General features: G+C 51.0%; 1 protein-coding gene across 1 annotated transcript; it reads left to right on the top strand.

The window, feature by feature from the left end:
* The first annotated feature begins 393 nt into the window (after positions 1-393).
* CFAP251 (cilia and flagella associated protein 251) lies at positions 394-17,971 on the top strand. The gene is given in 23 exon segments (XM_048323250.1): positions 394-1,213; positions 1,390-1,474; positions 1,634-1,740; positions 1,877-2,017; positions 2,208-2,317; positions 2,783-2,891; positions 3,328-3,408; positions 3,757-3,834; positions 4,316-4,360; positions 4,695-4,912; positions 5,423-5,596; positions 7,481-7,728; positions 7,821-7,969; positions 8,799-8,972; positions 9,246-9,430; positions 9,934-10,048; positions 10,241-10,404; positions 12,574-12,664; positions 12,867-13,010; positions 15,062-15,290; positions 16,475-16,576; positions 17,444-17,557; positions 17,560-17,971. Coding segments are annotated over 23 exon segments (2,931 nt in total). The 5' UTR covers positions 394-1,177; the 3' UTR covers positions 17,592-17,971.
* The last annotated feature ends 224 nt before the right edge of the window (positions 17,972-18,195 follow it).

The raw sequence follows: 18,195 nt of genomic DNA, 5'->3' as shown, positions 1-18,195 counted from the left end.
GATGATTTTTCTCGCTTTGATTCCGCTTGTGCTGCTCAGGGAAGCCATTGGAGCAGAGCAGCCTACAACTCCTTGTGGGGGGCATCGGGTAAAGATTCTTAAGCCCAGGACGATATCCTGGGGAACAAGGGCTCCGGCCATGCCAAGAGGGGCTTTGTCGCAGCCATGAGCGGGATTTAGGTTTGGGCAGGGTGAAAGGCTGAGGGTTCACTCCTCCGGGAAGGAACGGAGCGGCGGGGGGGTCAACGCTGCCTCTTTCTGGCAGCCGGTGGAGATGAGGAGGGTCCTCGCCTCTCTCCCGGCGTTTCCCGGTGCAGATGAGGAGGGTTCCTCCCCTGTCTCCCGGCGTTTCCCGGTGCAGATGAGGAGGGTTCCTCCCCCTCTCCCGGCGTTTCCCGGTGCAGCCGGTGCCGCAGCCGGTGCTGCCGGTGCGGCCGTTGCCTGGGAACGGCGGTCGCAGAGGCAAAGAGACGCGGAGATCGCTGTGTCGGTGAGCGGGGAGGGTCTCCGGGAGGGTCCCTCGGGACAGCAGGAAGCACCGAAGTCTGGAGAGGTTCCCAGGAGGGGTCTTGGGAACGGCTCCGTGTGAGCGCGGTGAGACCCGGCGACCGCGGCGGTTCCCAAGCGGCCGTTCCCGAGCTCCCGTCCCGCCTGCCGGGGCCCTGGGAGGGTTTTTCCCAGGGCCTCCTTCCCCTCCCGTGAAAGTTTTCTGTGCACAAGGTTTCGGTGTTGGCTCAAATGCAGACCCGTGAAGCCGGAGATGAACCAGCTGCCGCCCAGGAGCAACTCTGTGCTTACAGGGACTGTGGCAAAACCCCCATCCAAAGGGAAATTTCCATGCCCAGCGCGATGTGCGGGCAGACAAGGGAGGGAGTCTGCGCTCAAGCTGGAATAACCCGGGCAGTACTGGGCTTGCTTGTGCTCAGTGCGGGAGTGTTACTGGAGCTGAGAAGAGGCTCTGGGACCCATTTCCCAGCTTCACAGGTGCCCTTTCCTCCTGCTGTGCCCAATTCCAGGTCGTTGTGCAGCCAAATCTGGGAGAGTGTGTGTGTTTCAGAGCATCTCCGCACCCCAGCTCCCTGGGAGGAGGGCAGAGGTGTGGATGGATGGTCCCTGTGAAGTCACGCTGGAGTAACCCACTGAGGGAAGAGCAGCACTAAGCAGCGAACCCAAGGAGATGTTCCAGGACAGACAGATGGCTCAGGAGATGGAGGTGAGGGCTGTACCATGGAAAGTCCTGTTTGAGACAGGGTCTGGGGCAGATCCTAGTGGAAACAGAGCCCCCAGGATCTGAGACATGCTGGGGTTCATTCCCAGTAGCCACAGGGCGGTCCCCATCCAGACCAGCCCAGGAGCCAGCATTCACCAAAACCTCTCTCCCTTTTCAAGGATCCCCTTGCTGCTGCCAGGGAGAAGGAAGGAGCACCAGAGGATACTGGAGAACCACCGATGTGTCCCCCATCATCTCCTTTAGGTATGGGGATCTCAGACACCCTGCCCAGTACCTGGGCTGGGAGCCAGGGCACCCTGGGGGAAGGCAGTGCTGGGACATCATGCCTGGAGGGTGCTGGACCCCTTGAACCAGCCCCAGCACTGTCTGAGACCAAGGGAGCCATTTCCAGCCCTCTCTCAGGCTACAGGGAGCAGCACACGCAGCATAAAGGCTTTGCCAGCTTGGTGTGGGCGGCCATGCCGGGGATGCTGTTCCGGAAGAACAGGGACAGCAGCCTTCACCCCCTTGTGAGTACCAACGGGCACAGTGCCACCAGGATGGTCCACACTGCACCTGGCGTGCCTGCCCCGCTCTCTTCCACCACTCCACAGACCTCGTGTGCCTTTTTTGTCCTGGCTGCTGAGAGCTGCCATTTCCCTGCAGAACCTGTCCTGGGTGTTTGGCTACAACAGCAGCCTGGCCGTGCACAGCCTGATGGACGGGGAGGACCGGGTGCTCCTGTATGTCTCCTCCCACATAGTGGTCATCCATGACATCCTGGGGAACAAGCAGTACCACCTGCAGGTCTGGCACACAGCCGAGCATCTCCCTCCTCTTCCCCTTCTCCTGAACCCCCTCCCTCCATCTTTTTTTCTGGTGCCCTGTGCTTACGGGGCACCTATAACCAAACCCAGAGGCAGCCCAAACAAAAGGTACGGACAAAACAGCCCCAGGTTTGCAGCCTGCAAGGCATTTTGCTGCTTCCCTCCCCCAGGGCCACACAAATGTCATCTCTTGCCTGTGTGTGAGTGAAGACAAACGCTGGGTCGCAACCGCCGACCGAGGGCCAGACGCTCTGATCATCGTGTGGGACTCCTACTCTGGGTAAGCTCCCAGGAACCTCCTCTTTGGAAACCCCCTGTGTCCAGTAAATCACTCAGGACTGATTCCAGCCTCAGCTGAGAGTAAAATGAGAGAACACAGGGACAGACTAAAAAGCAGCAAAGGAACCAAAACCAAAACCAAGGCCTTCATGATCCTCATATCACCCATACCCATGAGACACTGAGATGGGGCTGAGCTCTCCCAGACTAAGTACATCACATCTTCATGATGTGATGGAGATCCCTGGTGAGTTGTTTCCCAGTGCCATTTACTTAGGAGGAAGGGATGGAGGGGACATTGAGCACCACCAGCCTGTGGCAGCACCAATGTTTGCAGCCTCCCTCCCTCCATCTCTCCTTCCACACAGACCAGGGTGGGTGGATGGGTTGTGCCACAGACTTTGCCAAGTGACTGCCTTGAACCCCCTGTGCTGCCAGGAGCACCCATGGGGTCTCTGCTCCGTAGGGTACCCGTGCGCACCATCTTCGAGAGTCATCCGGAGGACGGGGTCTGTGCCATTGCCATTTCCCAGGATGCCAAGTATTTGGTGACCATTAGTGCTGGTACTGTGCAGGTGAAGAGAATATCTCCTCTTCCATAGCTTTGCAGGATATAGACCTGGAAGTTTTTCGCAGTGCAGCACAGGGGAGGTGGGAATTTGGATGGGGAGAGCAGGAGAGAGGGGAGCGGGTTTGCAGAGTGATGGCTTGTTTTTGCTGAGCCATTAGAAGATAGACCTGGATTTCATTAAAATGAATGCTGCAGAGTTGAGAAAATGGATCTTAATTTGTTATAAAAGCTTCTGACTTCATCACTTTCATCTAAGCAATTTCTAGCATTATTTCCTGAAATTAAGCTTTCTGCTGCCAGGCTGTGCCGGGTTTTACCCTGCTCCAGTCTTTTAGGCCACACCATCCCCTGCAGTGGGTGGGGAATGGGACTCACCTGGCTCCCCCAACCTCCCAGAAAGCCACAAGTGTTCCTTGGATTTTTCTTCCCTTCTCTTCTAGAAAGTTTGTGTTTGGAGATGGACTTTGCCCACAGAGAAACCCATGTGCAGCACAGAGCTGAAGCCTGAGTTTGGGCATCAGGTGAGTGACCGTGGCTGAGGAGGGCGGAGGGGCTGGACCAGGCAGCCCCATCCTCACCTGCTCCCCCCTGTGCCCCCATGTCCCCATCCAGCATGGGGCTGCTGGTGGGTGCCAGCTGGGGGTGGGAGGCAGGATCACACCCCATCCCTGGAGCACCCGGATGCAGCAGAGCAACCCAAGGGGTTATCCCTGTTCCTCTGATACCTGACAGGCACAGGGTGCCCTCTGTTTTCAGTTCAGTGCAGCTGGTGAGGTGGTTCTGGATAAAAGCAGTTGTTCTGCATGGAAGAATAAGCAGAAAGCAGTGCTCAGCTTGGTGCTAATGTGATTCTCACCTTTGAATTTCAGGATTATGTCATTTTTAACCCTCAGAATCCCCAGGAGTTTGTCAGCAACAGCAAAACCCAGGTGATATTTTACCTGTGGGTAAGTAGGGACACGGGAAGTCATGTTTCAGGTGCCAGAAAGGAGGTGACGGGGAAACTCTGGGGCCAGGTGTCTGTCCACAACTTGGGTCACACATTGCAGATCTGTCCCTGCCCTCGCCCCCATCCCCCTACCCTGCTCCCTGCCCTTGCCAGATCCCAAAGTGGTCTGGGCAGAGTATCACCCTCCCTCCACTCCCACACTGGTGAGGCCCAGCTGCTGTGGCAGGGATGCTCTTCACCTCTCCCACTCCTGCTTTCCCATGGGCCTTGTGCCATTCAGCAGCTTTTGGAAGAGAAGCAGGCGGAAGGAGAGGATGTTTCATGCTCTCTGGAAGATCTTGGAGCCTTTCTGCCCCAGGAGCCCTGCTTTGGTCACCACAGTGTGGGGCCAGTGCCCAGATGGTGGGGAGGGAACATGCTGGCACTGCAGAGCTCGATTCCAAAATCCTTGTCCTGGATGTTTTCTCTGCTTTCCCCAGGATGATGCAGGTTTGCAGTACAGGGCACCATTCCTGAGCAACCAGGTGAGCACAGCAGGGAGGGACCACAGTATGTTACCCTCTTGGCTTTCCTGCTTGCAGCAGCACTGTCCCTCCCCATCCCCTCAAGCAAAAACGGTGGCCATGTCCCCAGCTTGTCCCCCTTGGACAGGGACAAGCCTGTTGGGTTGCCTGAGCTGAGGTCAAGCAGGGCTCTCTCTCCAAGGTGCCCCACTGCGTTTTCTCCTGAGGCTCTTGTCCTCTTGTCCTGCTGTGGGGCAGGGAGGGAATGTCATGAGGACCAAGCAGAAACCTCTCTGCTGGAGAAGGGCAGAGCCAGCTCTGGGATGAAAACACGGCCTGGCTGCTGTCTCCACAGACCTTCAAGTGCCTGGTGGGACAGTTCAGCCAGTCAGTTTTCCATTTTAACAACGCCCAAGCTCTGACGGGCACCTCAGCCGGGAAGCTGGTGGTGTGGGACATGGACAATCCCCGCACTCTCCCCGAGGAACTGCCAGCCAAACCCCACGGAATAACAGCCACCAAAGTGGTGTCAATGCAGAAGGAGAGTCTTACCGTGCTCAAAGTGTTGGAGAGGTAATGGGGCAGCCCTTTTCCGTAGCTGTAGTCCTTGGGTACCTCAGCTGTAGTAGTGGCAGAAATAATGTTGGAGTTTTAAGTCACTTGGCAGCATGGTCACTCATGCAGGAAAGTGCTGCTGGTTTATGAGTAATTTTCCAGCAATGGATTTGGCTGGGGGTGGAAACAAGGTTGAAAAGTCGTGGTGATGAGATGCCAGCTCTGCTGGGGTAGCTCAGACAGTGGCTCAGCCTCCTGGCCGCTACCGGCAGAGGGAGCAGACAGCCACCAAACGCCGCCACAGCCTCGGAGACACGGCAGAGACACGGCAGGGACACGGCAGGGTCACAGCAGAGCTGCTGGTTTCTGCACAGCCCCGGCTTTCTCCTGAACAACTGTGCAGGGCTCTGCTCATGTGCTTGTGCAGAGAAGTGGGGAAGAGATTTGCTTCCGCCTAAGGATGCCCTTCAAGAAATATCTGGGAGTTGTCAGTCAGTGTGTTGGTTAAGAACTTCCCCTTCCTTGCAGCTGTGTAGTCACAGGTGATGTGAAAGGGCAGGTTAAATTCTATGATGGGCAGCTGCGGCTCCTCACCATCTACAGCCATGACAAAGTGGGTCCCATCCGGTCCATCTCGTTCTCCACAATCCTTCGTGATCCTCCCGGTGCCTCCCCAGACAGCAGCAAGCCCTTTCTCACCAGGTGAGTGTCTCTTTACGAACCCAGCTCTTCTGTGTTTGCCTTGCAGCTCAAAACTGGGGAGGAGGTCAGTGAGAGCTGCTCCATGAGCTTCTGCCTGGTCTGGAGCAGGTTTCAACCCTGTGCTCAGGCTTCTGGGCAGGACAGGGAGGGAGTGTGGGCGGGCTCCATCACATCCCAGATTCTGAGCTTGAGGTGATGCCTTGGCGCAGACATGGCGTTAGTGCAGGCACGGCGATGATCAGCTTCTCTGTCACGTACCCGGCACACCAGGCAGTACTAATGCTGAGCCTCCAGCTCTCACTGGGCCCCTTAATCCCCCCCTTAAGCCCCTCCCAGGGATGGCTATATCCAGTTGGATTTTATCATGGCTTGGCAAGCTAACTGGGGCCATGGCGCCAGCGCAGGGCTGTACCACACTGACCGGTCACCAGCTCCTCTCTGTCCCTCTGCGTGACGTAGCTGTGCCTGTGAGGATTTATAGGGAGTCTGCAGGCCAGATGAAGCTGTTGTGTGTCTCCATCCAGCCTGCAAACCATATGTCTGTCACTCCTGTTACAGCTTTCCTGGCAACGTCTGTTCTTAGCCACACGTGTTTTCCAATGAGCCATGTGGGACAGATTCTTTTCCAGCCTGGAGCAGTGTCCTGGAGGATGGTTTGGTTTCCCTGTTGGTCTCTGTTGTCTCATGCCTCTTCCTGGGTCACTGCTGTAGCTCCTGCCACTTGTAGCTGCTCTGGGCAGCACAAAAGGCAGAAAACCAAAGGGGAGGGCCTGAGCTCATCCCAGAGGGTGGTGGGATTAGGAATGGCTGGAGGAGAGCCCAGCTAAGGCACGCAAGAGGTGCAGAGTCCATCAGTGCCTGGGCCAGATGTGCATAAACTGGTGGCCGTGATGGAACAGCTGGCAAAGAAGCTGTGCTTCCCCACTTGTGTCTGTCTGTGCAGCTCCTAGACTCAGCCTGGAGAAGGCTCCAAGGAGACCTTATAGCACCTTCCAGTTCCTCAAGGGCTCCAAAACAGCTGGAGAGGGACTTTGGACAAGGGTATGGAGTGAGAGGACAAGGGGAGAATGGCTTAAAATTGACAGGGCAGGGTTAGATGGAATATAGGAAGAAATTCCTCACTGTGAGAATGGTGATGTCCTGGCACAGGTTGCCCAGAAAAGCTGTGGATGCCCCATGCCTGGAATTGTTCAAGGCCAGGTTGGACAGGGCTTGGAATAACCTGGTCTAGTGGAAGGTGTTGAAACAAGATGATCTTTGAGGTTCCTTTCTTCTCAAACCAGTCTGGGATTTCTGTGTGATCCTCTCTTGTCCCTTTTCCTGGGTCCAGACTCTCTGTCAGGCAGACTGAAACTATACACGTTTGTGCTGTAATGTGAATAATTACCCAGCTGTCCACACATCACCAGTCACACAGTGAAACCTCTCTGCCGTGCTGGTCAGCGTGGCTGAGTGAACAGACAGGGACTGAAACTGCCCTCCGACCTTGGCCATGGCAGCGTGGTCAACGTGGAGCCACTGACAATGGTGGTGTGGAGACACGTGAAAAGCCCATTCAGAGTATCTCCAATTGCTCATTTGTCTATCTCACACACCAGTGACTTGCAAATGGCAGGAGCTCCCCAGATGTCATTCATCTTCTGGCTTGCCCAGCCTAGTAGAAAATGGAACTGACTCCAGTGTCTTCCCATGGCCATTTCCCAGGTCATGAATACAAAGTGCCACTTGCCTTCCAGGTCAAGGAGCGTTTGCATATTGTGTATCACAAAATATAAGTGATTGTCCAACTAACTTGCCAAAAAGAGACTGATGTGTAATATAGCTTGGAGGGACATGAGCCAATTGGTCTGATTCATCGAATTCTGTTTCTCTCACACTAAACAGGAACTTTATCCTTTCAACCTCTGATGCAACCATGTTCCATGTTGCAACAGACAGCACAAACTTTGAAAGAATCATGAAAGAGGTGAAGAAAGCTGTGAATGCCATTGCCTGCCACCCGCAGGAGCCACTCGTGGCTGCGGGGAGTCACTGTGGGCTGCTGAAGGTGTGGGACTACAAGGAGACCCAGTACCTCGTTAGCAGGATATTCACTGAGGCTGGCATCCAGTGCTTAGCTTATGACCCTGAAGGTATCGGAGCCCTGTGACCTCCCCACGTGCCAAGCACTGGCTTTCCTGTGAGGAGTGATGGTATCGTGAGACGTTTCTGATCTGCTTTCCAGGTTATTTGCTGGCTGCTGGTTTTACTGATGGAAGCGTTTACATCCTTGATGCAATTTCCCTTCAGTCCATCTGCGAAAAATTCCAGTTCTCGCAAGGTCCTGTGACTCACATCAGCTTCTCTTACGATTCCAAGTACCTCGCAACTGCTGTAAGCTTGTTTTTTCCGCTCGGTGATTTACATGCGCTGTTCCTGGGGCAGCTTTGGGAGGGACTGGGAATTGCCGGCAATCCTGCAAGGCACAGAGTGAGCAGGGCAGAGAGCTGTCCCTCCCCTGGGGCTTGGTGACTCTGAAATGCAGAGTGAGCAAGGCAGAGAGCTGTTCCTCCCCTGGGGCTTCCTGATTCCGAAGTGCTTTTCCTGGCTTGAAGAGTCACTCTGTAAAAACGTCACCAGTCACAGTGGCTCCGCAGACCCGCTGCTGGCAGCGCCCCGTTCCTAACTTTAGTGACAAATCCTAGCTCTGCATCCATCTGTAGAAAGGGCTGGAGCAGGGATTTCCTTCTGGCTGGTGCTCTGCGAGAGGGCTGCTCCCTCGATCCCATGTCTCGATATAGAAGTGTAGAGGCAGCTCGAAGCAGTTTGACTCAGAGGTTGTAGCAACTGGTGCTGATCTCTACAAAGAAAAAGATTCCCCTTCCCTGCACGTGTGCCAGAGCACAGCAGTGGGAAGCATCTTCCTTGTGATTTCTAGGGAATCACAGAAATTCATTTACTGCCCTTTTTCTACATGAGCATGGCAGGGAATGGCTCAGATGCTCCCACCAGGTTGAGGATTTCTGTGGTGCTCTCTTGAGAGCAGCTGCCCAAATGGGTCCAGCCCAGTGCTTTATCCTGGCTGTGACTCCAAACATCCTGGTGGGACTCCAGAACAGAAAGGGCCAGGCTAAGCCTAGAGGGGACTCACCAAGTAACCCACTGCCAGCCAGGGGATGTGTGCAGGGATCGTGGCTCATTGACCTTTGTGCTGTTGTTGCAGGATGAGAATCATTCAGTGACTGTTTACAAGAGAGTCCTGCAGAATGGGAGCAGATGCTGGGAACACCTGGCAGGGCTGGACTCCCACTACAAACCCATCCGGAGCATCCTCTTTGGGGTCCACTTGGACAGCAACGAGCCCAGGCTCCTGAGCCTTGGGGAGGACCGGCAGCTGGTGGGTTGATGTGAAAGTTTAAAGGACAGAGATGATTTGTGGTTAAAGGGGTGGGGCTGGACAAGGCCATCAGAGGAGACTCCGTGTTTGGTTCCTTGGCTCCCAACTCTCTCCTCACCAGTTCCATTGCTGGGGGTTGTTTCTCAGACTGGTCTCGGTACTGAGGCTCTCCTATTGTGGCTTCTCCAGGAGATGCAAACCCAGTGATTCCACAAGGTCAAGGGTGCTGGCAGACCACAGGGGAGTTGCTGTGTTTCCTTGTCTTTCCTCCAGGTTGAATATGACCTGAACAGCAGCATCAAGGACCACTTGGTGGTCACACACAGGGACAGGCTGGAGCAGGCTGCGGTGCCCCTGTGCTTGGCCTGGTACCCACAGCTCAGCACCGAGTCCTTTTTCCTCACTGCCAACAGCTGCTACAAAATGAAGCTCTACAATGTGACAACCAAAATGTGCAGGTAGAGGATTGATTCAGGCCTGCAATTGCCTGGGAACCTCCTCCTGATCCTTGGTCTAATAACCACCATACTCCCACCCATGAGCATGGGATTGTCCATCTGTGATGCAGATCTTGGGAAGGCTCTAGTAAATCTAGAGCCTTCAGGTCACTCCACTCTTATGCCCATTCTGCTGTTCACTGATGTGTCATTTAGCAAGGTTGTGGCTGCAGCTGGGTCTTGGTCTGCTCAGCATGTTGGACTTGAGATGCAGCAGTTAGACATCAGATAAAGAGACAGGAGTTCACATGAGCAAAGCATAATAATCCCTGAGCACTAAATTAATTTCTGAGCCCCAGTGTAGTTCCTTCTAGCCAGGGACCCTGTCCTATCCTGTTCTCTCAGCCTCAGCACAAAGCCTCTGCACACCTCCCATATCTACCCATCCTCATACACAACAGCTGTTCAGAGGGGAAAAATGTTTTGGGTGGCCTAGAGTGGATAAATATGTTGTTTGCCTTTAGAAAGACCGTTTTGGGACCAACCTATGGCTCCCCCTTGGAGAAGATACAAATCCTCCCTAGGACAAGCTCTGCGGACCCCCAGCAACACTACCTGGTGTACATTACAAAGGACAAGGTATGGAGCCCCAGCTGCCCAGATGTACAAGAGCCCCCACTTGCAGAGCTGGTGGTCCCTTGGGAATTTCACTGGAGATGAAACCACATGTAGGCTGGTCCTGCCTGAGAGCTGAGAGAACTCCTGCGGAAGAGGATGTGGCATTGCCCCAATGGGACCCCCAGCCCTCCCAGACTCCCTCTTCCCTTCCAGGTGGGCTTGCAGATTCTGCCTGTCGATGGCAACCCCCACAAGTCCTCAGCCTTCATTTGCCACCCAGACGGTGCCTCTGACTTTGCCACCTCCCATGACGGGCGTTACATCTTTACAGCCGGGGGGAAGGAGCGCACTTTTATGAAATGGAAGGTCAACCTACCGTGAGTTATGGCAGGAAAGGGAAAGGAATCTTGTTAATGCTTTCCACAGCTGCTTGGTCAACCCACTGGGCTCCAAGCAGCTCTGTGGGGTGGCAGCTGAAACAGGAGGGGAACGGTCTGGGAAATGGTGCCCAAATGGTAAGAAGTTGAGCAGAGGATTTTGTGGCCCCTGTGGCCTGGCCAGCATGATGGGAGATTGTCAGGGTTAGGCAGGGACCAGAAGAGCAGCACTGGCTGCTGCAGGAGGAGCACACAGGGCAGCTGCTGATACAAAACTGTCTGCTCTCCAAATGGGATAGGAATTTGCTGGGAAATCCCCCCTGCATTTGAAGACTGGATTTAGGACAAGCCACCTTAATCCTATAAAGCTTTGCTTACATGAATAAATGGCCTGCAGTAAATGGGGTGGCTGGAAGAGTGGAGGCTGCTTTAACAAAGGAGGATCTCCAGGCTCTGGCCCAGAGCAGCAGTGATGAATCCTGCCAGGTTTCTTACGCCATCCTCTGCAGGTTTCCCTCTGCCAGATCCCTTGGGCAGTGGTGCCAGATGTGCTCCCACGTGGCAGGGGGGTAACACAGCAGAGGCAGGATAGATATACTGGTTTCTTGGCACATCAAGGACCAAAGCTGCTCGTTGGAATACATTTGTGGGGCAGAGGCTCTTCCCTCACGGCTGCAGGTGCCCGGTAGGTACATTTGTACATAGAGAGGGAGCAAGGCAGCTGTGAATGGCATGAAGGCTTCCAGCCCAGCATGGAACCACTTCACGCTTCAGGGACTGGGAAGGGAGCTTAGTACATGGCAGAGTTAGGATAGTGTGGCATGGTCTCCCTCAGTTTGTGTTGGTTTGGTTTTCTCTTTTTCAAATCCTGTGCAACACCCTCCTAGCACAGAGCACTCTGTCTCCTGGTTTCTGGGAAATAACTCCATGGGAGCTGGCTTTTAGCCCTTGCTCCTATGTTTGCCTTTTGGTGTGCACCTGGGAAACACCACTGCCCCTCACCTTCCTAGGACCAAGATTTTGTGGTTAAGACCCTGCTGGTCCTGCAAGGAACACATTTTGCAGGTACCATTCGCTCTGAGGAAAGCCCAAGGGGTGCCAAGCCAGCTCACCTTCATGTGCCAGAACAAAGGAAACCTGGGTGGGAAAGCAACGGGTTTATTTATTTTCTTTTCCACTTTGTGTGGCTTAAACAGTCGGGGGTCAGGATAAGCGACATTTTAAGGAAGGCAATAGAATATAAATGATCCTTCTTTATAATGGTTGGCCAGAGTCCAGGCAACACTGAATTTCTATGTAATTTGTTTTTGGAGCGAAGTTCTTGATGAGCTAATTATCATTTTATTGCTGCTTCTGGCATCTTGTGCATCTCCACTGTGTTTAATACCCAAATAACTTAATTATGAAAAAAGCATGAAGCTTGCAAAAAAACCCCCATGGAAGCAGCACTACAGAGGTGTGTGTGAAAGCTGCAGCCTTGCTGCCAGGCGTGGGGTATTATGTGGCAGTGCTATGCCATGATTGCACTGCCAGGCTTGGTTTCTTATTATATCTGCACAAGCCAAAGGGATTCTTTTGGCTCCAACTGCCTATGAAATTGAAACAAAGAGGTGGCTACTCAGGCGCTTTCAGTTTAATGCAAACTGCACCTGTGACTCCGTTGCCTGCCACGGCAGAGGAAGTCGGGTAATGGATTGCACTGAGTTATTGGGGAAAAATGTGTTAGATCAAGGAACAGGGAGTTGTGTGGTTTATTGCAAACACCAAGTCCCAGCCTTCTCTGCATGTTCAAAATGCTGATCTAGCTAATTCATCTCTCTCAATGTCTCTATAAGGAAGCAGAAAAGCCAAATGCCAGACACCAAGTTCAAGTCCATGGAAAAGCTCCTGGCTCCAAGCCCTGTACTCATTCCACTCAACAAGAGGACCATTCAGTAATAATTAATTCCCACACTGTGCTATTGTATGTAAAACCTGGGTATGAAATATGCTGTAGAAGTGCAGCTGATGATAAAATAGCACAGGGTTCAAGGCAGTGTTTTTCTTTCCTGAATTCTCAGGCCCAGGGATTTTATTTATTGAAAGTGTCTGTGAACGACTAGAAAGGGAACCGTGAAGGCTCTCCTCACATGAACCCTTCCTGTACCTTCTTTTCTCCACTTCTGCCAGTGCCTTGGATGCTGCTGCTTTCCTGGGTGGGGAGGACTTGATCCCATTCTACAACCTCCTGAATGGTGGCAGAGAAGGGGAATTCTTCAGGGTAATTATGCTCACCGTGAATGCTGTCTGGCCACATCTGGCTGGAGTTTAATTTATACAGGCCTGACATTTCTTTATGTTTTGTCCAACTCGCCTTTAACAGCAATCTCATTGATATGCCTGTTAGTAAACCCTAAAAGGAGCCTTATCTTCCCTGCCTGTTGGTAACTGAAATTTGCAGTGTTTGTTTGAATCCCTGGCAGGAACTGGAGGACTATTTTTACTACGTACAGCTGTGCAGCCAAGGTATCGATACAATGGAGAAGAGACAGGTGTCAACACATATTCCCTTGGAGGAAATTCCTTCTGTAATGAGAGCAATAGGATTTTATCCATCAGAGGAAGAGGTTGGTCAGCTGTTTTTATTGTTTTTAAAAGAAGAAAAAGCAAGACTGACTGCACCTCCCAAGTGTTCTAAGGGCCAGATTCTGACCATTGCTGTGCTGGATGGCTCTAGAATATATTTATTGGCTTTCAGTGTATTTTATCTGATCTGCATAAATATAGTAGTAGTCAGAATCTGGCAGCAAATTCCTCAAAATTTTCCTTGCTAGCAAGTTGGGCAACTGCAGGGAAGGCTGAACAAACCTGGAGCCTGACAGCTCATAGTTGTTCACCAGGGCAACCTCAGGGTCAAAATTTTACAGCAGAGAGAACTGATTTAATAAGGGTGCTGCTTCTTCCCCTTTGTGTGGCTGTTTCTCCAAGGCGGTTTGTATGTATACAAACCTCATTTGGTAATGTGTAACCTGGCATGACTGAATCTGAAGCAAGGAGATTTGAATAACGGCCTCTGAGCTCCAGCCTGTCACCGCAGGAGGGGTTCTCCCGAGGGCAGCGGTGCATCACTGCGCTCCCTCGGTCTTTCCGTGGGGGAGGCTGTGTTCATCTCTGCCATGGCACAGGAACCCACAGGCTGCTGAGGCAGTGCTGTGAGTTTGTGCCATCCCATCTACCCAAGGATGCTCCGCTGCGAGAGCCAGATGGAAGGCAGGACCTTCGCCACAGCCGCCAGCAAACTGACTCACTTTGGAGCCCCCACAACCAGCAAATGTTTGTCTGAGCTGGGGCTGCTTTGCCCTGGTGTCAAGTTGAGGTGTTATCTCCTCATATTGTGTTAGATCTTTGCCTTGGGTTATTGCGTTTTTGCATCTTGGGGACACAGAGAACATATTCCCTTGGGAAATGTCTCTGGAAGAATAACTGATAATGTCCCAAACTTCCCCAAATTAAAATATAAACAGCATTTCAGGCATGGAAACAGAGGTGCTGAGCTGTTGTGAAACCAGGCAACCTAAAATCAGTAATAAATCCAGAGAGAAGGTTCATCTCTCTCTCTCTCTCGTGTTTTAATAAAAGAAAAGCAGGAGGGAGAAAAGGCAGCTTGGGCTGACTAGAAAAGCTTTTGGGAATTGGTGTTTTTCTTTTGTAGTTCAGTGGGGTTGATATAAAACCTAATCCCAGATCAGCCAGAGCCAAGTGAAAATGACATTCACTACAGGAAAAATATAAGGCTGAGATTTCCCTCTTCCCCGGGCTTCATTCAGTGGAAAAACTTGTGACACCAGGACAAAGGCCCAAGGCTGAATGCAAAGTCCTCCCTGGGGAGATCTTGCATCAGCTTCCCTTCCCGGGGAGCAGCACGCTTGGTACGTGTTGGCACGGGGAATTCTCCCAGTGTTTCTCTGTGCCCGTGTATCTCTGAAGGGGCTGCGAGTACAATGAAGGCATGGAGCAGATGCTGCCTTTTGGACACACATCTGCACAGCTGCCAACTGGACTGACTCACAGCACCAGACTTCAGGAAAACCACTGGTATCCAGCACAGCCAGTGCTTGCCTGTTTGTCTGAGAGGAGAGTAAGTGATCCAGCAGTGCAGGGTGTCAGCCCCACTGAGCAGATTTCAGATTTGGCTTGTGCAGCACCAGAACCACCCCAGACACAGGTCAGAGCAGGGGAAGATAAGATTTCTAATGCCAGCCAGGGTGTGCAGCCTGGTTCTGTCGGGACCCTCATGTGTGTGCTCCAAGAGCAAGGATGGTGTGTTTACTGGTTTGTGGTTTGCCTGCCCACTGTCCCAGAGCGGAGACACAGCTGTGCCAAAGGTGCCGGTAACAGCTGCAGGGTCACTGAGTGCCTGTCACAAGACAGGAAATCCAAAATGACTGTGTTATGTGTAACCCCCATTTTAACTTACTACTGTCCTGTCAGCAGGTGTGTAACTGTTTGCCATGCCCACTCTCAGCTGCTGAGTGCAGCTTCCTACTGGGATGTGGTCATGGCACCCATGGCACCAACACATGCGTGGTTAGGGGACATTGGCATTCACGGGATCGGAAACTGGCCCAACGCTCTTCAAAATAAAACATGTAACAATCTGCCTTGTCTTGATCTTTAGATTGAAGAAATGATAAATGAGGTAAAATTCAGCAAGTATGCGGATACTGGAGAACAAGTGATAAAAATCAATTTAGGGGATTTTATCAAACTTTACATAAATCATCGACCTGCACTTGGCTTGTCAATGAAAACCATACAACGAGCATTTCAGGTTCTTGGTTACGATAATGAGAAGGGAGACAAAGTTATTGACACAGGAGACTTCCTGTCACTGCTTCAGTGCAGAGGTGAGTTATTTTGTTTCTAATATCAGTTTTATGCTTGCTAGTTCTGCCTGCAATTTCAGAACTTTTTTACTGTAGCAAGAAATTATTACAGAACGATAGCCTGGTAACCAGGGCAGGCGTGAGGACCCATCTGCCTTAAGATTTTAAATTGAATAATCACATGTCTTGTCCCAGCTGTGCTTCTTTTACTGCTCTGGAAATCTCTCCTGGCCTGAGGTATCTTGGCTGTTAAATGATAAGTACGGATCTTGGCAAAATGTATCCTTCTCCCAGTGTGCCCTTATCTGCATTGCTGTTCTCTCTTCCAGTCACACAGGCTCTGGAAAAGTAGTATAAAATTGATAAAAGGGAGACAAGAGAGGAGGGATGAAATTGGTCCTGGGCTGAATCTGTGTGAAAGACTGGATGGTTTAGTTGAGCTGAATCAGGGAGAACACTGTAAATGTGGGTGTTCATATGCTTGTGCCAGTGCCATAGAGTGTTAATAACAAACTTCTGTTGTCTTACTTCTGGTGTAAAAGCGCAGCTGAGCATTAAAACAGGTAAAGGGAAATGCTGGTTTACTGATGTACTTGTCAGTACATCACCTGGCAAGACTCCTTGCCACAAAGATCCTTGGAAACCAAGGATTCAACCAGTGTGAGAAAGGTTAGCTATTTATACAGATGGTGTGAACATCCATAAATAGGTACATCAGATAGAACAGTTTCATAACAGATCTATAACCTCATGCTCCAGGGCATGAGCCAACCACTAATCGGGAACAAGTGCTATGTCCATGTTATTTCAAGATGCTAAATCAAGACTTTTCTCCACCTTCCTCTTTCTCGCCTGCATGAAAATGGCTACATGGACTGTGATCTGTGCCAGGAATTCTCCAGTGGGAATAGAAGCTCAAGCCCCTGCAACTGCAATGTATCTTAAAGAGCTGTCTGCATCAGAATTTCTCCCTTTGACTGACATTTTTTCCCAAAATGCCATAGGGAAGAGCAATTTTCCTTAGGATCAACGTTTTCCTGCATTGGGATCACGTGTTTTGGTTGGCAATGTGTGTATCTCAGAGAAGCCAGATCCTCCTTTGAACTGTCCTGTTTAATTCATGCACTTTGTAATTTGAGTTGCTTTTGAGTTTTTGTGCTCTCAACCCCATAACCCACGGGCTGGGGTTGCTCTGTTGTGTACAGGGGAGCAGATGACGGAGGACGAGCTGGCTGAATGTCTGATCACCTTGCTGGGCAGGAGACCCAGGGAAGGAGGATCTGAACCGGACACCTGTGATCCCACAGGTACGGGATTAGCATTCCACACAGCACAGAAGCAGGATTGTTTCAACTCCCAGATGGAATAATTTAAATTTCAAACCCATTTACCCTGTTAGGCCAAGAGCTGTCAAAACTGCTCAGATGGGATTGCAAAAATAGTCACAGAGCTACAGACTGTCCTTCATCCACGCAGCAATTACATGGGTGTATCTAAAAATAAATGGACAATGAACTATAACTGGGGCCTGACAAGATTACATTGCTGTTTATCTGCTGGCTGGAACTGAAATTAGAAACACACAGGGAAATCCCAGTGCTGATTTTACCCAGGACGCAGTGCCCATTGTAACAGAGCTGTTGGTAACGACTGCATTTGTCTGCAATTTATGTCCCAGTCTACACCAGTCTGGAACAGCAAATTATAGCATTGATTTGAGCCAAGCGGCTGTATTTAATTGCCCATTGTAACTGGAACTGCATTTTTGTACAGTTCATGTCCCAGTCCCCACCAGTTTGGAACAGCATCTGTTTAGGGTCACTGGCAATGGGCCGCATGCAGCAAAGGTGCCGCTCCCGAAGGGAGCTGCCTGGTGCTGCAAAGCAACTTGGAAATCCCTGGATCCCTCAGGATCCTAAATCACATCAAATCGACCAAGTGTAAAAGTTGTCTCGTGACTCCTCTGAGGCAGGGACCTGCTGCAAGGTGAGACACACAGGTTTAATCCCTGATATAAACACACAAAGTATCAAGCTAGTAAACCATCACTTTGTCATGATCCCTTCGTACATCTTTAAAAACATTTCATTCACTTCTTGCTGCTTATAAATTTTACTGGAAAGCCATTTTTACGTTGCTTCTCTGTGTCTTGTGTTGTTGTTACTGCTCTACAGGTGCAGCAGCTTTGACTGAAGAAATTCCAGCAGAAATCACAACAGAGGTATTTGTTGCAGACATTCTTAGCTTACCTATTGCTAAACCAGAGAAAAAGAACAGAAGGAAAGAGAACAATCTTTGATCTACAGAGACTCAGAATCATAGCAACCACAAGATTTTCTGTCTGTTCCTACTTTCCAGGATCCTCTCCTCGAATATCTGCAAAATTTATGGCTTGTGTTTATTATAAAGTAAAGGTCACATAGTTGCATTTCAGTCAAACTCTAGAATAAGTCCCCAGTTTGGCACACGCCACAAACCTGTAATTTCATGCCTATCTAGGGAAACACTGGGGTGGCTGGAAAGAATGAAGCAGGTGGCCACTCCAACCTTGGCTGGAACCTTCCTAGAAGTCATTTCAGGTGGGTTTATGTCAGATGCAGTCTATTTTCATTATGTTAGGACAGTATTCATTTGTGAAACCTGACAGCAAAAGAGCAGTGTAAGAGTACTGTATTGATTAAATACATTGATAAATGCTTTGACAGGTTAGAATGGATTTGTAATTATAAATCCAATGGACCTCGGTAAAGAAAGCAATGCTGTGGTGTACATTACAACCACGCTTCTCTTTTGGCCTTTAAACTGACTTTTTCTTTCTGAAAGTAGTAATTCCAATTAGCAGTGTAATACCAATGGGACGGCATCGCACTGTGTGTGTATAAACAGCATAATGAGACTGATACAAGTTGCCGTAGAAAGATCAGTG

This window comes from Corvus hawaiiensis, chromosome 18 (genome assembly GCF_020740725.1).
Source record: "Corvus hawaiiensis isolate bCorHaw1 chromosome 18, bCorHaw1.pri.cur, whole genome shotgun sequence".
NCBI classification, from domain to species: domain Eukaryota; kingdom Metazoa; phylum Chordata; class Aves; order Passeriformes; family Corvidae; genus Corvus; species Corvus hawaiiensis.
The sequence above is the reverse complement of the archived record's forward strand: the minus strand, read 5'-3'. Positions and strand labels throughout refer to the sequence as shown.